This window comes from Poecile atricapillus, chromosome 7 (genome assembly GCF_030490865.1).
Source record: "Poecile atricapillus isolate bPoeAtr1 chromosome 7, bPoeAtr1.hap1, whole genome shotgun sequence".
Lineage (NCBI taxonomy): Eukaryota > Metazoa > Chordata > Aves > Passeriformes > Paridae > Poecile > Poecile atricapillus.
The window spans coordinates 32,474,564-32,497,005 of NC_081255.1; the positions used below are offsets into that span (position 1 = coordinate 32,474,564).

A 22,442-nucleotide genomic window follows, 5' to 3' on the forward strand; every position below is an offset into this window, starting at 1 on the left:
TGCAACATTTCCTTGGAGGGATATAAAATCTGAGTTTTAGGTGTCCAGTTTTCAGCCTCATTGAAGCTCATCAGGGTTAGTTCAGCAAAACTTCAAATTTTAGCGATTTTCCAATCAAAATCCAATAATATCAGTCTGAGAAGAAAGGTAGCTACGTACTGGCTAAAGTGAAAATCACACTGCTTATGATTAATTAAAACAATTGATTAGAAAAGTGAATTAGAGGCTTTAATTAGAGAAACAAATTAGGAAAGTTCTAATTTCCAAGCCTGTGAAGGCTGAGCTGAGCTCAGCATCACTTTTCTCTCTGATTCAGGTGTCTGTGGCTGCTCTACAAATAATGTAACGAGAAAGAGCATTAATTAGTTAAATCCCTTCTGAAAACACAGGTTTTTTTTCAAACTCACAGGAGGAGAAAGGCATTTGTAGGGTGGTGTTGGGATATTCCTTTCAGATCTGAGCCCTCAGTGTTCCCATCCCACTGGATTTGCCTTTCCCTGTGTTTTCCTCCAATTCACTTCAGCTCCTTCCATGTCTCAGTGGAAATTCCTGGAGGAAAACACGGAGCATGTCCCCGATCTCCTGGGAAGCTTCTATTTAATGTTCCTTGGTTTTAGAAAATGGTAACAAAACAGAACACGAGATGGCTTCAGACACTGCAAAAATAAACTCCAGGCAGAAGCCACAGGTTTCCCTGAAAACAACCTCACTTGGAGAGTCCCAGCAGAAAAAGGATTTGTTGGATATTTGTTTGCTCACTGCTTTTTAAAACATTAACCTTTCAAGCAGGAACCAGACCCTGGTTAGGGGCTGGTTGAATTTTAAAAAGTATCACAGCCCTGCTGAGCTAATTCTGCCTATATTTTAATTTTATTAAAATTATTTTATTATTTAATTAATTAAATAATATTTATTTATTTAATTATGTAAAAATTTTATTATTTTGTTTTATTTTAAATTATTTGTAAAATTGTTTTATTTTAAAATGATTTTTATCATTGAGTCCTTACCCAAATAGGTAACAGCTAAGTGCCCTAAACCTGCTGAAAGATGGGTGTTTGTTTTTTTCTTCATTTTTTAAATCACTTGTATGGATGGTGAAGCAGCTTCAATATATTTACAGCTCAGTGGCTATTTTCCTAATCCCGTGTTTGTTTTCCCTCGTTCTCTTTGTCTCAAAAAATGTTATTTTTGTTGTCAGGGAGATGGATTCGTGGCTTGTCTGAAAAATAAAGTGAAGTGCAAATGGTTGAGTGTTCTGCAGAGCTGTTGGTGCTTGTGTTTGGTTGGGGACCTTGGAGATTTGGGGCTGGTGGCTCTTTCTGTTTGTGTTGATGCTGTGTTGTCAGACTGGGCCTTTCAGAAGTGTTTTTCTTGCTGCAGTACATTTTAATTCTGAGGAACTGAGGGGATGAGCCACTTAATATTTTACTTTTTATGCTGTGCTTGGTTTAGGGTCTTCTCTCGTATTTAAAACTGAGTTGCCTTCAGTTTCAGTTAAATAAAAGTCTCTGAAGTGGATTTTTTGGGACACCACAAAGCTAAACTCAAGCTTATCTCTGGCTTGGTGGAAACCTGACTCCATCCTACCCTGAGATGTGCTTTGGGTGCTGGGCCCATCCATCACTGTCAGACCCCACCTGTGCCAGGCATTAAACACTGGTGACCCAAATCTTCCCTGTCCCAGCTCCTGAATCCTCTCATTACTTCCTGATTTATCTCCCTCATCAAATATTTGTCCTGCTGTCCAAAGCTAAAAGCCAGGAGTTGGAGTCATTAAAGGATAGATGGAGGTGCCACAGAAGAATTTCCTAGGAAGCTTCAAGTGCTTTGACCCAGTCAGGTACTTGAAGAGCTTAGGAAAGCAGGAGCCTGATACTTTGGGAATGTGTGTTTGGAAAATAAACCTCAGGACTCCAGCCAGGGCATCCCCTGCAGGCTCTGGGGCCACATCTCCCGGCTTTCCTGAGCAGCTCTGATGGATCTCCAGGTGGGGATCCAGGACATGCCAGGATTTTCTCTAGGCTTGTGTTTGTGGAGGCAGACAGGAGAATGATGGAGCAGGAATGATGTGCCCAGGATTTGGGTGTTGCCAGAGGCCCCAGGGATGGGTCAGGGCTTTGTGCTCAGCCCCTGGCAGCAGCACTGAGCCTAAAGCTGAGCAGAGAGCTGCATGTACAGCCAGACTGGTGCTCTCCAGTGCCTGAATAATCCCAAAAGAATCTTTAGGAAGATTTAAAATGGTAGAATTGGAGCATCATCAGGGTTGGAAGAGACTTTTAACATCATCAGGTCCAGCTGTTGACCCACCCCTACTGGAACCATTAAAACATCTCCCAGCTCCAGATCCAAACAGCTCCAGGGACAGGGACTCCACCACCTCCCTGAGCAATCTAAACCAATGCCTGACCCCAAAAACAGTGAAAAAAATATTCCAATATCTAACCTTAATCTCCTGTCTCTGCTTAAGGCCATTTCCATTTGTCCTCTTGCTGTTTTGGAAATGTCAGGATAAATCAAACTCTCCAAAACTGTTTTTTTAGTGTTGGAAAGGAGACATTGCTTCAATGACAGCACTGGGGTAGTTCCACCTGGATGTGAAAATAAAGAGGTTTTTCCCAGTTAATTACTGCATACAAAGGCAAATGAAGGAAAAGAAAATAAGGTGGCATTTGAGGGCTTGAGGTTGTGTGAGGATGTGCTGGGATGTTGGGAGTGCTGGTGGAGACAGAGATATTCCATGTCTGGTGGAGGAGCAGCTCAAGGGAAAAGGCTGAGCTGGGGAAGGGATGGATGCTGAGACATGGGAAAGGCTGGAAACTGAGCTGGGGAAAGGCTGGGTGCTGATCCAAAGGAAAGGCTGGATACTGATCCAGAGGAAAGCTGGATGCTGATCCAGAGGAAGGTGATCCAGAGGAAGGTCTGGATGCTGATCCAGAGGAAGGTCTGGATGCTGGTGCAGAGGAAGATCTGGATGCTGATCCAGAGGAAGGGCTGGATGCTGATGCAGAGGAAGGTGATCCAGAGGAAGATCTGGATGCTGATCCAGAAGAAAGGCTGGATGCTGATCCAGAGGAAAGGCTGGATGCTGATCCAGAGGAAGGGCTGGATGCTGATGCAGAGGAAAGGCTGAATGCTGATCCAGAAGAAAGGCTGGATGCTGATCCAGAGGAAAGGCTGGATGCTGATCCAGAGGAAGGGCTGGATGCTGATCCAGAGGAAGATCTGGATGCTGATCCAGAAGAAAGGCTGGATGCTGATCCAGAGGAAGGGCTGGATGCTGATCCAGAGGAAAGGCTGGATGCTGATGCAGAGGAAGGTCTGGATACTGATCCAGAGGAAGGTCTGGATGCTGATCCAGAGGAAGGTCTGGATGCTGATGCAGAGGAAAGGCTGGATGCTGATCCAGAGGAAGGTCTGGATACTGATCCAGCACAGCCTTCCCTCGTTGGGAGAGCGAGAGGCGCTGGATTCTGGCAGATAACTCCAGACATGCATCCCTGTACCCACGGCTGGGATTGTTCTGGGATTGTTGTGTGGGGGAGCTGAGCCTGCTGCCATCTGCTCCACAGAGCCAATTAACGAGCGGGGTGGGAAGAATGAAATCCAGATGCTAATGGGCTCTGTAAACTGCAGGGCAAGCTCTCCTAAATATTTAGACTGTTTTCCTGACGTTGTGTGTGGGGCTGACTTGTGAAGTTCCCTCATCTTCATTTGAGGTTGCCACTTAGCTCTGATTCTCTGCTTAAAGTCAGGGCACTTCTAAGTCAGTGAAATTAAAGATGTTTGGTTTTTTTAGCCCTGGGGTGGAATTGTGCCCAGGAATTCTTTAAGTAGGGAGCAGATATCTCGAGTAGGGACTGGACCCAGGCAGGGGCTGAGCAGTTCATGTGTAGCCTCGGGGTTGGATTCTCTATCCTTCTTGATTTTTACTGTTTGTTTACTCGTTATCTTAGTTTGACAGAGAAATTCCTGCTTCCCTCTCTCTGCCATGCACAGTGCTTTTAATTAAAACATCAGAATATACCAGAGCATTTTAAAGAAAATAGTTAATTCAAAATCAAGCAAAAATAGGTTAAAAACCAAGCCAAATAAATCCCTGCAGGCACTGTGACTCTTACATAACCATGGATGATGTTCTCTGGCATTATTTTGCAAGTTCATAAATGGGCTACATGTGAGAAGGGTTGAAGAAGGGTCAGCTTTGTGTCAGGGACAGAAAACTCCATTCTCAGGAGCTGACAGTTGATTTCCTCCTCATTCCTTTTGATGTCTGCACACTAAACGCTGCGTGGACAGAAAAATTCAATTCATTTAAAACATTTTGCATCAAAATGACATGCTTTAATGTATTTCCTTCTGATGTTTAACTTATCTTTTCATCTCATGAGGGAGGAAAAAAAAAAAAAGCCAACATGTTTGTAGTTAAAGTACCCAAGCAGAACTTTAAACAAAAGTCTCGATGAGGAGGAAGTCTCGATGTACAGGCAGCTTTTAAGAGTAGGTACCTTGTTTTTTTCCCCCTTCTTGGCTCTCTGAGCCTTGTTAGCCAAGGAGATTTATTGCTGCCCTTCCAAATGCTTCTTCAGAATGAAGAGTTTGCATTTTTGAAATTCCTCAAGTCCTCAGGAGGAGAGGGATAAGGGGAAGTGATGATGGTGAGCGCACCAAAAGGATTTTCCAGGCTGGTTTTGCCAGTCACTAACTGTGCTGGGAGGGAATCAGCTGAACCTGCATCAAAAAACTCCTGGAGCTGTGGACTCCCAGAGTTGTCAGGGAGATGAATTGGGATGAAATCTGGACTTTTTAGTAGTTGCAGTTGTTAGTGCTGATAACACGATCCAGGGTGTTGAGGAATCCCTGTCCTTTGCCAGCTGCAGTGTCACGTGTGCGACTCAGCACTGCCAGAAGTGGGATCCATTCCCTCTGGGAAATCCCAGCTCTCCTGGAGAAATGTCCTAACAGCCTAAATAACCTCCATTTATTGCTGTTGCAGCTACTGAGACCACTGGTATCAATATTTTAGGAATATTAGGAATATTTTAGGGATACTGTACATTTTGCAGTGGGGATGACCCCACTGTCCCCAAGGGGAAAGCTGTCCTTGGAAGTGAGAGATCTTGGAAGACAAGCTTAGGTGATCAGCCAAACTTTTTAGCAGTGCTGTTGGTATAACCCCAAATCTTTCCAGTCTTATTTTTCAGTCTGGAAGCAGAATATAACAAAGTGTTGAGTGTTTTTTCCTCTGTTTCTGTAAAATTCCTGTGAACTGAGCTTCCCACGGGAGGACACAGCTCTCGTTTCTATCTTCTGATATAACTTTTTTATTTCCTTTGTTATTAAGGAGGCTGATCTGGTTGTGTTCAAATCAAGTCTCACTTGTCTCTTTTCCACATATTAAGTTTGTCTAAATTTGGCTCCCAGCCCCTCATGTTTTAGTTGGAAATAAGTACTTTTAAAAGTTGATATATTGGGTTAAATGTTTAGCAGAAGAAGGGTCATAGTCTGCACGTGGAACTATTTTTAGCACCTCATGTCAGTTTGGTAAATAAGCAGATGTTTGGAGAAAAACCCTGTTATGTCTTTGCCTTCCAAAGCCAACCTTTCCATGCAGATCCCCCCATGGAGACATAATTCCCTTTGGGAAACCTGGCATTGGGAGACTCCCCAGGTCCTTCTCTCACCCCATTTCCTCACCCATCCACCTTTTGGAGCTGCTTTCCTGTGACATTCATGACAAAAAAGCCTCTCACACATCTTTTCTGGTTTTATCTTGCAGAGGATATTCAACTCCTTCGTGTACACAGAGAAAATATCGAATGGAGAGAGCGAAGTTCAACAGGTGAGACCAAAACCCCTTCCCAGTTTCACTGGCAGAGTGAGCTCAGGGAATTCTTTCTGTCTGGATTTGTGGCCCTTTTCTAACCTCAGATCACAGCCAGTGGAATGGGACATAAATGGGGATGGGCTGCATGTGCTGATGCTGCTTTTGAGAATTTTGCATTGCCATGAAAAGCTTTTCCATCTGTTTGGTGTGGGGCTGTCCCTCAGAAACAAAAGGAGCCTCATTAATTGTCAGGTTTTCATGTTGGAAGTGTCTCTTTTTAAATTTCAAATTCAAAGTAAACCCATTAATATTATTATGATGTGGAAATACTGGACAGCTACAGCCTGGTGCATCACAGGTGTGTTTGTACTTTTGAGAGGTTTTACAGGAACACATTTCAACATTTAATTTTCAATTTGACATTGAGATAATACATGGACAGTTTGCATTTTAATACATGTGAATATTTTTAAAATTAATTTTGGATCAGTTTTCAAACATATCAAATAGGTCATGTTTTATTCTTGCAGAAATTAAAGTACCAGTTTGTGGTAAAGGGGATGGGTTTTGGTCAAAGAAATGAAAAAAAGAACCAGCTTTTCTTCTCAATTTAAGCATGGACTTACTCAAACTTCAGGAGTAACCTGGCCTTCCTAGACCCCTATCAAACCAGTTTTAATGTTCAGAAAAAACAGAAGCTGCTCAGAGTGGGGCTTTCCCAGGGGAGGAGGGAGTTGCTGCTCAGCCCTGCAGGTAGCCCCATTGTGGTTTTCCAGAGCAGGTCAGTGCATGGTGTGTTTGTGTGGATTCAAACATGGAATGCAGAAATAATTTACACTCCAAGTTGTGCTTCCTGGAAATGCTGACATTTCCAGACTTTTTAAATTTTTTTACTGAGGAAAAAGTCAAAGCAGAGCTGGTTCAAATGGGATCATAAAGAAATTTTAGATTGGAAAAGATCTTTAAGACCATTGAGTCCAGAACTGCCAAGGTCACCTCATGTCCCCAAGTGCCACATCCACATGGAGGGACTCCAGGGCTGGGCAACCCTTTCCATGAGGGAATTTTCCCAAATATCCAATCTGAACCTCCCCTGTCCCTATTCCTGGAGCAGATCCCAAATCCCCCCGGCTGTCCCCTTGTGCAGAGCCAGAAATTCCCCCTGAGCCTCCTTTGCTCCAGGCTGAGCTTTCCCAGCTCCCTCAGCCTCTCCTGGGGCTCCAGATTCTTTCCAGCCTCCTGGAGGCTTTGGTTTCCCTGTAAGTGTGCCTGGAAGCAGAGGGACCATGGCAGTGTAATTGTCACCATGATTTTAACGATTTAAATCCCAAACCATCCCGACATCCCACAGGATGGGTTCTCTGGCTCTGTGCTGTGCAGCATTTCCAGGAATGTTCCTGGGTGGTCTGTGCACCACAGAAGGGCCATGTGGGCTGGATCAGATGTATCAGATGGCTTTTGAAAGGCAAAAGTGTTTTTGGGAAACCAAGAAACTGGATTAAAACTTCTTTGAAGTCCTGACTACAGATTCTGTGCTGTGGAAAAGACAGTCCTTGTTCCCCAGAGCAGATGTCCTTGTTCATCCCAAGTGGATTTAAAGGGCTGTCCAAACACTGGAGGTGGGGTGATGGATTTGGAGCTGTCAGGGGAGAAAACAGGGCTCTGGTAAAGTGTAATTACTGTGGTTAAAAGCTCTACAGTGAAGTGGATGGAAGAATAATTGAGCACTTCTGGTTCATTAATAACCAAGTCTTTTAGACCTAATGAATCCCCAGCAACACAACCTGAATTTTATAAGAGCAGAACATTGAATGGGATCATCTTGAGCAAAGGCAAACAAATGTAAGCAAATGAAATCCCCTGCCAGAGAAATCTCATTTCTGCTTTGGTCATTCATTAACATTTTCATAGCAACTGATATCCAAAGGCAATTAATGACAGTTTTATGTCAGCTGGGATTGTTTTGTTTTGGCAGAGCACTGAATTGTAGTGGGAGGGGTGGTTTTTTTATACCAAACCATGTAAATAATGACTCTCAGTTTATTGAAAAAGTGAAAAACTCCAGCTGGCCTAACTGTTCAATACCTTTGGCTTTCTTTGTGCCACACAAGGAGCGGTTTTACCTCTCAGCATTGAACTGGTTACACTTTTAAGGTCTGCAGTTATAGAATTACTGTCGTACCTGACAGATAAAACCTTTTCTGTTTTGAATAGGTTATTAAAAACGGGATGACAATGGCCAAAAATAACTTGGATTCCTTCCCTGTGAGTTATTTGAGTATCAGAGAACTCTTATATGATATGAGAATGCAGTGGTGTGAGTTAGTGATGTAAATAAAGTGGGAAAGGAGGAGTTTTATGAGGGGAAAATCTACATTAGCTGATTCCAAGGAAGTCAGTGTGTGCTCAGTGTCCTGCCAGACATCTGCTTTCTGTGATGTGGAGAGAAGGGATCTGGGCTCCACGGAGGAGAGAGGCTGAAATGCTCTCAAGCAGGAGTAGATTTCCCAGCTTTGAGGAGAAAAGGCTTGAAAATCTCAGACCATGTTGGATTTTTAGTTTGGTTGGTTTTGGACTGGGCAAAGAAGTCTTTGGGGAGGAAATAGATGTGAAATGTGCTGAAAAAATTACATTTAGCTGTGGAGCACAACACGTTCCCTGGCTGTGAAAAGTGGCGTGTTCACACACAATAATGAATCGTGAGCCTCACAATAAAAGGCAATTATCTGTGTTTAATGTACTTCCAGAATGAGTCAGGAATTGTGGCCCTCTCTCTAGCTTTTGCTGTGCATCCTGTTTAACATCTTCCTTGGAATAAATCTTGGGAAGCTTTGCCAAAGGTACTGGCCAGTAGAAAACCTCAAATGAGTGCTGGTTTCCGTGACAAAATGAACATTGGAAAGTGGTTTCCTGCACCCTGATTGCAATAATGAAATAGATTTTCAGTGTCATCCAGAGAAGCAGGAAAGGGGACATTCCACAGGGGAGAATGGACTTGAGTTGGAAGTTTAGGTGGGATTTTAGGGAGAAATTCCTCCATGTGAGGGTGGGGAGGCCACAGAAGCTGCATCTGCCCCTGGATCCCTGGCTGGAGCACCCTGGGATAATGGGAGGTGTCTCTGCCCATGATCCTTAAGGTCCCTCCCAACCCAATTCCCATTCCAGGATTCCATGGATGGTTGGAATCCGTTAAAACAGAGGTGTGGGATGAAGCTGGAGGTGATTCTGTGATCCTTCCTTGATCCATGTCCCTGCTGGCCTCTGGCTCTTCAGGGCTGATACAAAACCAGTGCTCTCTTCAAGAGCCACACATTTATTTAAAAATAAATAACATTAAAAGTTTCCTAGGCTAGGAATCCATGGATGCACGGTTGTGATGGAGCAGCAGGATGAATGCCTGGTGGGTGATGGAGAGAGGTGCTTTTTTTCCAGATTTTTCTGGTTTACAGAGGGAATTTAAACCTCAAAATTGTAACTCAACTCTTCCATGTGTAAGCAATCCTATCCAAGGAGCTTGACAGTGTTAAATCCCTGGCTGTGAGTCCTTCCTGGCATCCCTGCCTGTCAACCCCACTGATGCATATTTTATATACAGCCTTGGAAACATGAAAAATACCTTGTCTTTCAAGCTACAGCCAGAAATAAAACCTCACCTCGGAGCTCTGCTTTCCCTCAGAGCTCCCAGCAAAGGGAAGTCTTGAGAGCTGTGGAGCTTTGAGGGGGAAGAAGCTTTAAAAAAAAAAGCTCGAGGGAACGATGCAAATGAGGGAAATGTCTCAGGGAGAATTAGAGGAGCTCAGTGATGTTGTGATGAAAGGTTGTCAGTGGAGATGGTGACAATTGAAGTGCATTACCCAGGGGTGCTGCAGTAATAGAAACAGGTGTTACAGTCCAACCTGTCTGCAAACCCAAGGGCTTTGGCTGCGTGTCAGCTGCCAGAGGAAATCCAGGGAACACAGAGCTAATGGCAGCATTGTTCACAGACAGCACTCACTGCTTATTGTTTTGTTTATTAAAATTAAGGAGAAAACAGAGAAATCTGAAAAGTGCCCACGGAGGCTTCCCCTTGCTGTTGTTTTTGAGATGAGGTGAAGAGCACTTTGTGTAGGATAATAATATTTTATGTCAATCTCAAAGTATCCAGATTGATTTCAGTCTCCATTAAAATGGTGAATTGGAGCATTTCTGTGGGAGCAGGAAATGTCTGTCACACTTGGTACCCACTCAGGTGTGGAACACCCCTGTCCCTTTTCTGTGCCTGACTGGGGACACAATTTCCCAGTTTGCCTTAAAAATGCTTCAACAATTATGTAAGCAGGGTTTCATAGTTCAGTGTTCTGTCCTTTCATTATTTGTTATCTCTCTTTCTCTACTTTGGAGGTTTTGTAACCAGTGTGGGTCTGGCATCCATCAGCATCCAGCAGCTCTCCAGCTCCAGGCAGGTTAAAAAAAAGCAGGGTATGTGTTGGATAAAAACTTCAGGTTTTTATTTAGAAAGAGGAGAAGGTGATTTAAGCCTGCAGCTTTTACTGTGACAGGCTCCAGCAGCTGAGTGCATCACCCTGCAAAGGGAATAAAGTTTGGGAGGGAAGTGAAGCCCAGCTATGAAAGAAAAGTTTGTTTTGTTAGGTTTCATCTGGGTGATACTTCTCAATTTGATGAATTAGAACCATTTGTTTCCAGTACTTCATTGGTGTGTTACCCTCAGTTTCTTATCACAGTTTATTCATTTGAAGAAATTTTCAACAGAAAATTCTTTTTGGATCATCTTGCCCTTGGTGACTTTATTGAGTTTGCTGGTTTTGAAGTGCTTTGGATTGTTGGGAGCATTGTCTTGTTATCAGAGGACAATATTTTTAGAGTTCTTTAGATTAGACAAAGTCATTTGTTCCAGCCATGGGCAGGGATTGGTGTCTGGAGCTCTGGGAGGTTTCAGATCCCTCCTTGCTGACACGCACTTGACTCCCTGCCCCAGCCGAGGCGCTGGATCCCATTTCAGAAAAACAACAGGATGACTTGGAGCCATTCAGAGGTTTTTCCTTGGGAGACACAGTTTGGGAACAAAGCATTTGCTTTTTGTCAGCTTCTGAAGTACAGGATCTTCTGAAAAACAGATTTGTCAGATCTTTAGACTCAGCACAGCAGGGTGAAATTCAAAGGCTCTGGGGCGCTTTTATCGTTCAACCTAGAAGGTGAAAACTCATCAACACCGAGCCCTCAGCTTGTACAGCATTCATTTATCAGAGAGCAGCCCTGATTCCAAACCAGAAGCCTTTTGTTCTGGGGCCCTGTGATGGTTTTATGACTGCTGATGATGCTCTGCAAACTTCCTAATTTCAGGTAGGGAAACCAAGAGAGAAATCTCAGATTCACAAATCTGGTTTACCTTGGCATTTCATTTGCCCAGAATGAGAGGAGAACTTTGTCCTCACCAAATCTGAGGGCTCTGATTTAGGAAACTTGGCTTGTGTTTGTTTGAGACTCTCCAGGAGAATCCACTTGTAAAGAACACATTGGAGGGTTACAGCCTGACAAAAAGAAAGTTTACTGGAAACCAGGAAAGGATCTCCCCAATAGCTTATTATCTTAACAACTGGGAGCAATTTAATAGCTCTGGATGTCTAACATGGAGGAGCCCATTAGCAGTCCTCTGGTGCCTTGGCAATAAATCATTCCCCAGAACTAATTAGGTGTAATTCTGCAAGTCATTTGAGCGGGGTCCTATTAAACCTGTGCTCCTTGGAGACGTGTCCTGGAGCCGCAGCATTCCCAGGGAACAGCGGAGGCAGAGCAGCGCTGCTATCAGCGAGGCTCCTTCCTCACAGAACCAAGTCAATCCTGACTAAATGGCCTGTTGCTAAGAGTTAGGAGAGACATTTGTTAGTCCAGGGCATCTGGAAAATCCAGGGCTGTTTCCCAGTGCACAAAAGCAGCAGCAGAAACGCCAAAAAAAAAAGTTGGCAGAAATGCAAAACGTTATTTCTGATTATTCAACACCTCTGTCTGTTGCTTTGAGATGATTCTTTCATTTGGGATGTGTCTGGCTGATTATTAAATACATTAAAAAAAAGCCTGATCCATTTCAACAATTCCTCCCTTTGATGAAAGACTGGGAGTGAAAGTCTCAGTAAATGTTCCCTGTAAAACCTGAGGCCTCCTGGTAACTGTGTTTAGGAGCAGCCACAGATTTTTCCCATTTTCCCTGGCACTCATTAGGCAGGCTCCTTGTGAAGTGCCTAATGAAGGGACACAAACGAGCTCTTAGTGACAGCACAGTCACTCCAACAGCCTGGGATGTGTCCCAGCAGGCTCAGCCCTTCCCAGCACCCGGAATCTGCCTGGCATGGAGAGGGCAGAGGTGCCACGGCCACCACCAGCCCTCAAATCACACCAGATTGGAAGCATTTGCTGGAAAAAAAATAATTCATTTTACTTCTCTGTCTTGATAGGACATTTGTGGTTGGGTTCTTTTCCCCCTTGGACTGAGGTTGATGAGAGAGAAGAAGTTTTCTCTCCTTCAGACTTGGTTGTTTATTCTTCTTTTATCTATATTACATATATACAAGGTACAAGGAGTTATGTGCACTAAGAAAGGTGCAAAATGGCTAACAAAGATCTTCTTCAAGGTCTTTTATATGTCCATTTACCCAATTAACAAATGCCAAGTTAATTATTTTTCTTAATGACCCAACACCTGAGTGCTGCAGTGCATCATTCTCTATCCAATCACTCATTGCTACCCAAAAACCTCCAGGAGAAGAAGATGAAGAAGAAAGAAGGACAAGAGACAGCACTTTAAACCCTACATCTTGTCTTCTGTTTTCTAAACTAGTTTAAACTTTAACTTTTTCACCCAGTGACTTAAGAAACTTTCTAATTTACACATTTACATCCCTAGTTTTTCTGTTTAACAGTTGTTTTCAGGGTGTTCTATGAAATTCAGTGTTTTCTTGGGTGTCAGAGGCAGGTATCAGAGATAAGGGCACACTCTCTGTGCCTCTGACTCCAACACTTTCCTTTTAATGATTTTCAGAAGCATTTAAAAAGAAGGGCTGAAGTACCCAATTTGTTATTTCCAGAGTGAGGCACCCTAATTTTTTTTAATGGTCTGAGAATTGTATGGGAGGGGCCACAACCTGTTTGTTTTCACATTCTGAAAGGAGACAAATTTGCTCTTGTAAATCAGAGTGTAACCTCTAAACCTTGTCCTGATTTATAAGGAGTCCCTTCCTTAGGGGGACCTCTGACAAAAAAAGGCTTCAGGAGGAATTTCACTGGTGTGAGGCTTCTGTCATTATTTTCCTGCTGTTGTATTATGACATCAATTAGAGATTTTTCAGTTTGTGGTTGGAGCTGTGGGTTGTGATGAGGAAAATCACCCAGGCAATGCTCAGCCCATGGAGCTTCCCAGGAAAGCAAAATCTGGGGTGGTTATTTTGCCCAAATCTCCGTGAAAGAAGTGGTGAAATACTTCTGCAGTTCCACCTGATGAAGAGGCTGCTGAGGAGCAGACAAACATTCATGGCAATATTTGGGGTTATTTGGGTTCCTTGGACCCTGAGGTTGCTCTCATCAGTGGGAGATTTGCTGTTGGCTCTTTGCTCCTGCAGCAGTAGGAGCTCTGTGTAGGGGGAGACATCTCTAACACCATTATTTGGGTTTTTCTGAAGTGTCCATGTAAAGAACTTCAATAAATTCACTGTGGCTTGGTTTATTCTCCATCACACCCTTACCAGGCCTTGGAGCAAGCCCCTCAGTGTCACATCCAGCTGTGAGTTCTTACTGAAAGGGAACTTTATGTGATGTAAAAACACTTTTCATCCTGCAAAACTCTGATAAAGCACCCATTGCTGGATGATAAATGTATTTTATTTTCTTGTATAGTCTCCTTGCTGCAGCCAATATTAATTACTTGACTTCTTGCTTAAGCCACAAAAATAAAAGCACAATGAACAAATCAGAAAACAATTGTCTTTCACACAGGTTTTAATAGCTTGATAAAGACCAGGGTAATACAGAGAAACTGGGTTGATTTTAAACTTTCTTACTTTGTTTTTTATTTTTCAGTTGGCAAAAAAAATCCGTGAGAAATTCAACCGTTACTTGGACGTTGTGAATCGGAACAAGCAGGTGGTGGAAGCTTCATACACTGCCCACCTCACCTCACCCCTGACTGCCATCCAGGACTGCTGTACCATCCCCCCATCCATGATGGAGTGAGTATGGAATTCTGCAATTCCTCCTGCTCTCATTTAATCTGCCACTTCAATACAATCAGTACAGGGTTTTTCCACTCTCTCGTGCCCCACGTTGGGCGCCAATGAATGTATTTGTCCTGGTTTAGGGCAAATTTAGGAGAAAACCTCCAGTGGGGCTTCCCCCCCGGGAAGCAAACCCACGTGGCTCTTTTCCCCCACCCCCCAACCGGTTCGGGAAGAGATTTCTCTGAGAGAAGTGGAAAAAACCTGTTTATTTCACAGGCACAGCACCACCCAGCACAAAAATGAATGATATCAAATTACAAAACCTCTCGCCGTTCAGAAGAGATGACAAACTTCAGAGGGTCTCTTTCCTGTGGGTGTTTGCTCTGTTATCAGTCCCTCTGGTGCTGGAAAATGCCGCTGCCCAGGCTGGGCTCCCGGTAGTCCACGGGTGCAAGCTCCCGGTGCTCCCCCGAGTCCCCAGTCTAAAGCAGGTTCGATTTGTTTCAGAAAAGGGAAAGAAAACAGTCCAGGAAGACCTCTCTGCTCCGGCTAGTTGGAAAGCCAAGGCGATCTGTGTCTTGTTGTCTGTCTGTGCTGTAGTCAAAACTCCCGATGTGGGGGGAGCAAGTACAGTCTCTGATAACAGACTCGGTGCTTCTTTTCCACTCACTTTTAGTCTCAGATGGAGTTTTAAGAGTATAAAACCTGTCTCTGGGTTAGGTGGACGAATGGGGATACAATTTAACATCATAATCAACCCAGGACAAGAGAAAATGAGGGTTTCTTTGTAAAATAGCCCGAGTTTTCTGCTGCTTTGGGTAAAAATGGAGAGGACACAACTCCAAAGGTGCCTCTTATCTTGTCCTCATCTTCTTCTACATTTCTCCCACACCAGTGTTTAATGATGGGCTTTAAACAAGAGCTGGGAATCAGCTGGAAGCAATAAAAAGAAAGTTTGTTCATGGTGTTCTGTACAAAACAAGTCTGTGTAGATCCAAGACACCGTTTTTACACAGAGACACTGCTTGCCCTGAATAACTCTCCTCAAGCTGGTCATGGGACCATTTTCTGTCCTTTGAAGTATCCAAAATCACGAGTTGGTGAGTCCATCACATGCTAACAGCACTGTGTTCCAGTTTAATCAGGTTGACCTGCTGCTGTTTGATAGTAGAGGTTTAATGAAATCCAGTCCATCGCTTGGGAACTGGGTTTGTTCATGTTCAGGTTGGTTTGGTTTTAAATACAGGAGTTTGGAGTAGGGTAAATCCAGGCAGTTGGTTGTCTTTAATCATTTCTGTTGTGCTGCATATTTGCAGGAATTCTTTTGGGTTTTCTAACTGTAGAAATGTGTGATAGAAGCTGTGATTTTTCCAGTAAAATAGGAGTAATTTTCTTGAAATGCTGAACATATTAAACATTTACTTCCATGTGGGCTTGAAAAGAAGAAACTTCCTGTTTATACAAACTTTGATTACAGACTGATTTTTACTGTTTATATTTCAGTCTGATTTGAAAACATTTGAGAGGGAGGGAGGGAATTTGGGTCATCAGGTGACTCCAAGGGCACAGGTTTGGAGGTCTCTGTGCAGTTCCTACTGGACAAGGTGGAAAATGCTGACACATCCAGGCAATGTGGACAAAAGGCTCAGGAATTCTTTGAGGATGAAAACCTCTCAGTGCTCTGATCACAAAATCCATGCAGGAATCAGCAGGCAGCAGGAACACCTTCCAACCAAGGGCTGAGGGGAAGGAGAAATGGGATTTATCACCCCCTTCTCAGTGTGGCCTTATTTTTCATTAAAAAGAGAAGTCTGGTTTTATTCTGGAAACTTGAGTGGATTCCTTTTCACTTTGTCCTCCAAAATTATGTAGCTTGGAAGTCCTTTAGAAATTTCTTTACCTGTGGTGAGCTTGCATAAGAATCATTGCCAGTAAATGGTTAAAAACACAAACAGCTGGCAGAGGGGTGAATTTGCTGTTTGCACAGCTCCTCATGCAGGCTTTACAATAGAATTCTCATTATTTAGTTGCTTGGATCAATAATTAAATGGTTCCCAGATCAATTTATCAGCTGCAGGATGTTCTGGACCTTGGCAAGACCTGGTTGAGGCATATCTGACCATTGGACCCGGTGCTGACTGGAGGAAATCATCTGTAAGACAAAAAAAATAACATTAAAGTGTATTTTGTGTTTGAAACTTCCCAAGTTTTAGCTCTGTGCTTTGTTGCTTGCCTGATTTGTCTAAATGCTTCTGCCACCATTTCAGTTTTTCTCCCCTTTCTGCCTCTCCCATCTGCTGCTCTTCCTTTCATTTTCCTTCTCTGTGGCATTGCCTTTCTGGGAGATTCCTCATTTTGGTTAAAATATCAGGAAAGAAAGTGATTCACCTGGATATTGTGATCTTATTTTGAATTCTTCCATGTTTAATTCTTGGACTGACGGGGCCTGCACTTGCAGGAAGTTAAATTGGATGTGCTACTGCTGGTAACAGCTTATCCTTGGTGTTTAAAATGTTTAATGTTGGTGTTAAAGCAACAATAATTATAATTTTTTGGTTAAAGTATTAATTGCTGCTGCAGAAGAGGTCAGGTGGACAAAAACCCAGATTTGGCTGTGAAAATTGCTTTTTCCATGAGATCCTTTGCCTTAGATTGTGCCTTGGCCATGTCTGAGTCCTCAGGGCTGTGGTTTTTGTTCTGGGACGTTGTGAAATGTTTGTGTTACAACTCCTGAACTCTGTGTGTTCTTTTTTCTGCCTGTTTCCTCACGTGGCCTCTTCATTTGAGCAAACATTTGGGGCAAGAGCAGTGTCAGAAGTGCATTATCTTAAGGTATTTTTAGGTAGGTTTGAAGGTTTTCCCCACAGCATTTAAGGCTGTTTATCACATGGTGTTCAGCCTCTTATTGTCCAAATTATTGACATTGAGTTGGGAATGCTGCAAGTTTGGATTGGTTTGGGGAAAATTAACTTGGGAAGGATGAGGTGTTCTGTAGGGAAAGGATATTATTATTATCATTATTAATATTAATATTATTAATTTTTATTTATTTTAAATGGATTGATGATATCAGTTTCTATTTGTAGTTACCATTAACAAAATTATTATTGCTTGTATTTCTCCTGAAAATCCAAGCATTGATGTTGCTTGGGATAAACTGTGATATTTCCACACCTGGTGACTATAAATAAATGATAGAAAACAGGACCTAACAAAGCACAAACTGGGTTAGAAAATGCACCTGGCATTTAAATTGGTTGTTTAATGAGTAGTGAGATATGACAGTATTTATTTTATTGCCATTACAAGGTGTTGGCTCTTGCAGTGAAGAGCCCAAATGAGTGAGATTCCCTGTCTGGATTAAAATTCCCAGCCTGACTGTGCTTTTGGCTGCTGTTTTGTACCCCAGATATTCTGATTTCACTGGTGTAAGACCAGCAGTCGTGTGTTTGTGCCCTCTCCAAGGCAGGGCTGTGCAGTGGAACCACCTTGGTTTGGAAAGCGGTGAAAAGAAATAAATTGGAATTTGCAAACCCAAGTGGATGAGGCAGCACAGTCGGTGGCTATCGAGTGGTTTTGGCAAGGCCTTAATTCAACAAACATTTCCTGATAAAATTACACTCAGCTATTTTACCAAAGGCTCTAAATGTGCTTGGGCACAGGGAAATAATCCCACGCCTAAATCCACGTGCAGGGGCTGCTGAGGAGGGGTGAGCAGGGCAGGGAATTGTGTTTCCCTTTGGATTTTTGCTGATCCTTTCTCCAGATGTCTCTGTTGGCATTTTCAGCTCTACCTGATGAAGTTCTGGGAGTGGCACAGGGGCAGAGCAGGGAGCAGAGATTTCCAAGCTCCCACATGGTGGAAATTGGTGCCTTCCCAACCATCCAGGCTGTGTTTGTGTCCCTGGCTCAGAGCCTGGGGACCAGGGACCAGCTCCTTTTCCCAGGCACTGGAGAAGTGCTGGGAGCACTGGGGAAGAGGCTGCTCCAAGCAGAGTTAATATGGATAAAGTGCTGTGGGCTCTGAGCAAACTGATGGGAGATAAAGAAAATGGATGTCAAGTGATGTGCATCTTCTAATCCTGGAAGAAATCCCTGCTGGAAAAACAAGCCTGTGGCTTTCCTCACCAACACAGGCTGTGGATAATCCAGGAGCAGATTTCACACTGTCTCCAAACATTCCCCATCATGATGGAACTGGATGGTGATTTACCAGACAGTGTTTGAATTAAAGTGGTTTTCTCCTGAAGAGGATAAACACCTTTGTGTACAAGTTGGAGTCTCCTGGTTTTCATTACCTGAAAGCCCCTCCACAGATATTGAGGAAATCATGGATCTGGAATGAGCTGGTGAAGCAGCAAGAAGGGAGGGAAAGAATAAACAGAATTTATTTATTTATCAAAAGCCCTGAGTGCCTGCAGTGGGAACTTCTGGGATATGTGTCAGTTGTGAGAAGTGTCTAAATAGGGATTTAAGAAATGAGTTTTGGGAAGCATTGGAGGGTTCTGCATGGTCTGACTTGAGAGTGATGACTGGAATAACTTTATTCCCAGAGATGTTGCTGGCCTGGATGGCAACAGGCAGATAAAGAGGTGGTTTATATTGAATATTTGCAGATGAAAGGAAACCAAACTCCTTCCATTCTAAGAATAAATTGGATATGTGGGTAATGTTTGAGTATTTGTCTTCCACCCATTGCACAAAATGCCTTTTTTTGGAGAAGCTGTGATTGATGCTCTCGTGTGGGAGAAGCTTCCAGAAGTGGCTTTCTGCATCTCCAGTTTTCCAGGGAAGTTGGTTGTGTTCAGGGCCACAGAGCACCTGCCAGTGCTTTCTCAGCACAGCAATGGCTGCAGGAGAATCCCCTTCCAGAAAAAACCAATATATCATTCAGATGCATTTGTGAGGAAATGCAGCTGTTCCTGCAGCTTTTCCAACAAAAAACAAATGATGCTTATAAAGGGAGACAAAAATCTTGATCCTTCTCTCTGCCCAGTGTTCAGACCCATCACTCTGATGTGCTTCAACATTTCATGTCCTGGGGTCTGGGAGAGATGGGAAATGGGAAATGCATTTTCCTTGGGATGTGAGCAGGGAGAGAGAGGCAGCTCCAGGAGATTCCCTCACTGCACCTCCTCCTTGGACACAGATCCCATGTGCTGCTGGACCCATCCCCTCCCACCCTGGAGGCCACAGATGAATTTCACTGCTGGCTTTTCATGGCAAGTGCCCCAGGTCTCCCAAATCCATCTGTTCAGGGACAGCAGCTTCATTAATGCTCCCACTCTGGCTGCCTTGCAAGGCAGCTGGAAATCTGTTTTTGCTCTTTATTTAACTATGCTGATAAGAGCTTAGGGAATGCATTTATCCAAATTTGTGCAAGGAGCTGGAATGGAGAAATATTTGTTGGTAAAACACCCTACTTGGCAGTGGTGCATTGCAAACATTAATGGAGCTGTTTGAATAAGGGAGTTTACAAACCTCTATTTGAAAATCATTTACTCCCTGACTGTGATACTGCCTTCACAAGTGCTCTGGTTCTTGCTTTTTTTTTTTATTTAAAAAAAAAGATGGTTAAATATTTGTTAATGCAGTTCAATTTTATCCCAGCTCTTTCTGTGTTTACCTTTCCTCTCCGGAGCAGTTAAGTGGGAGATAACGGGAATCCCATTCAGTTCCTTGGGTTGCTGCAATATCTGAAGAGCTGCACTTCCAGAGGAGGAGTGGGAGGGCAACAATAAATGAAATTTAAGATGTATTTGCTGTTCTGACAGAGTTTTCAGGCTGCAGTAAAAACCCAGGGGGTTCTAGGAGATTTAGAGATGCACAGTTCTGGGCTTGGCAGTTTTTATGTCCATAAAGTGCAGCAGGTATTTAGGAAATTTCTCTCCTGGCTTCTTTGCTTTCACTTCTAATGTGGCCAAATTCTTCAGGAAAAAATGGGGTTTGGGATAGGAATTCCTGATGAAAAAATGGGGTTTGGGATAGAAATTCCTCATGAAAAAATGGGGTTTGGGATAGAAATTCCTCATGGAAAAATGGGGTTTGGGATAGGAATTCCTAATGGGAAAAATGGGGTTTGGGATAGAAATTCCTCGTGGAAAAATGGGGTTTGGGATAGAAATTCCTAATGAAAAAATGGGTTTGGAATAGAAATTCCTCATGAAAAAATGGGTTTGGGATAGAAATTCCTCATGAAAAAATGGGGTTTGGAATAGAAATTCCTCATGAAAAAGCAAAGTTGGGAATAGTTTGTGTTCCTGGGCTGACTCCTCCTTCCAGTAGTAGATTCTCTTTACATCTGAGAGTGGCTACACTTGGATTTTTCAAGAATACTTGAAATAATGGGAATAACTTTAGTGCCTTGCAAGAAGAAATTGTGTAACTGAACCATCAGTAGCTTTTTTAATTTTTTTTTTTATTTTTTTGGTTGAATTTACTCATAAAAACATCCTTTTCCAGCATTCTGTTTAGATGCAGTAGGAACCCTATATTTAAGTATTTATGTAAAATACGAGTTCAAATCTTGCCTTGCAATCAAGCAAACAAGGCCTAGTTGGGGAATTTCAAAGGAAAAGCCGAATTTTGAGTGAACTTATGTAATTTCATTTGCATATTAATGTCAGCTTAAATTTGTATGAACAGAGGAAAAAAAAAAAGGAAAAAAAAAAAAGAGTATTAAAACAATACGAAGCCCTGAGCAGCTGCTCCAGTGCCATTTTTATCCACAGCTCCCTCGTTTTTCCCTAAACTCCAAAAGCACAAAAGAAGTTGATTTACACTGTAAATCCAATTGGAGCTCACTCCAGCTCCGTTTTGATGTCAGATTCAAAAAGCTCCTGCAAATTCATTTTATCTCCTCCGCTCGCCCATCTCCCGCTCGTAAATCCTGTTGAAGGAGAATAAAAATGAGCGGGGCCTGATGGGAATTTCATGTGTGAAGTTCAAAGGGGTTTTTGCACATCAGAGCCAACGTCAATCAGGGTGAGATGTGGGGAGGAAGGAGGGGAGCGCCGAGCTCCGTGGGGACCACATCAAAGTGGGAGTCGCGGCTCTGTGTTTGCTCCCGCGGGATGCGCCTTCCATCCCTTCTTCATTAAAGGGAATCCAGGAGGAAGAGAAGGAGGCAGGGGGATGGGGGTGAAGGAAACAGTGTTAGGAATGAATCTCAATGGTTTTTTATTGGCTTTAAAACCATGAAAAAAAAAAAACAACAAAAAAAAACGTAATTAAATCTTAATAATTGTGGTGTGGGGTTTTCAAAGTGTCGTCACCTGGAATGTTTTGGGTGAAAGCTCAAGAGGTTTTTATCTACTTTGTAGTTGTGCTTCTGGTAAAAGTGAGAGACACTGGTGAAAATCAAGGAAAGCACTGGTAAAAGTGAAGGGAGATAGAGGTAAGAATTTAGGGAGATACAGGTTAAAATGAAGGGAAACTTGGGTGAAAAATCAAGGGAGACACAGGTAAAAATTAAAGGAAACTTGGATTAAAAATCAAGGGAGACACAGGTAAAAACGAAGGGAAACTTGGGTTAAAAATCAAGGGAGACACAGGTAAAAATGAAGGGAAACTTGGGTTAAAAATCAGGGAAGACACAGTTGAAAATTAAGGGAAACTTGGGTTAAAAATCAAGGGAGACACAGGTAAAAATGAAGGGAAACTTGGGTTAAAAATGAAGGGAGACACAGGTAAAAATTTAAGGAGAACTGCAAAAAATTAAGGGAGATGCTGGTAAAAATTAGGGGAGGCATTGGTTAAAATTTAGGGAGATGGTTAAGAATTAAGGAAAACACAGGGAAAAATTAAGGAAAGCACTGGTAAAAATTAGGGGAAACAATGGTAAAAGTTAAGGTAAAAATTAACTTTAATTAATTTATTAATTTATTAAAACTATTTAATTTTTACTAACAATTAAAAATTACACAAGTAAGAATTAATGGAGACAGCAGTAAAAATGTAATGAATGAACTGGTAAAAATTAATGGAGACATTGGTAAAAATTTAAGGAGACACTGATAAAAATTGTCCCCTCTGTGCAGAGAAAAGGTGCTGAACAATGCTTCATCTATTAAAATACAAATATTTTTGATGTTTTAACTTCTTCCAAAGTGAGTGATGGGAAGGGCTGTACAGTTTGAAACTTGAGTGGAAAATGTGTGAGGTATGAACACGGTAGGAAAGGGAAAACCAGGATTTACAGCTAAGAATACAAACATTGGTTGGAAAGGCCACTTAGAAGTGCTGGGGCTTTGGTTTTAATTGTGGTTTTAATGAGAAAGATGCTGAAATATATTAATAATGCATTCTGAATTAAACTTAGATGCACGTGGAAAATTCTCCAGTGTCATTAAAATGATGACAAATAATGCAATGTAGATTTGCCACAGTTCCTGGTCCTGATTTTCATTTGT

General features: G+C 42.6%; 1 protein-coding gene across 1 annotated transcript in view; it reads left to right on the forward strand.

Annotated features, from left to right (window-relative positions):
• Positions 1-22,442, forward strand: part of CACHD1 (cache domain containing 1) — an 87,573-nt gene that overhangs the window by 23,667 nt on the left and 41,464 nt on the right. The window contains exons 2-3 of the mRNA XM_058842964.1: positions 5,780-5,842; positions 13,895-14,043. Coding sequence (XP_058698947.1) covers positions 5,780-5,842; positions 13,895-14,043 — 212 coding nt within the window. The remainder of the gene's footprint in view (positions 1-5,779; positions 5,843-13,894; positions 14,044-22,442) is intronic.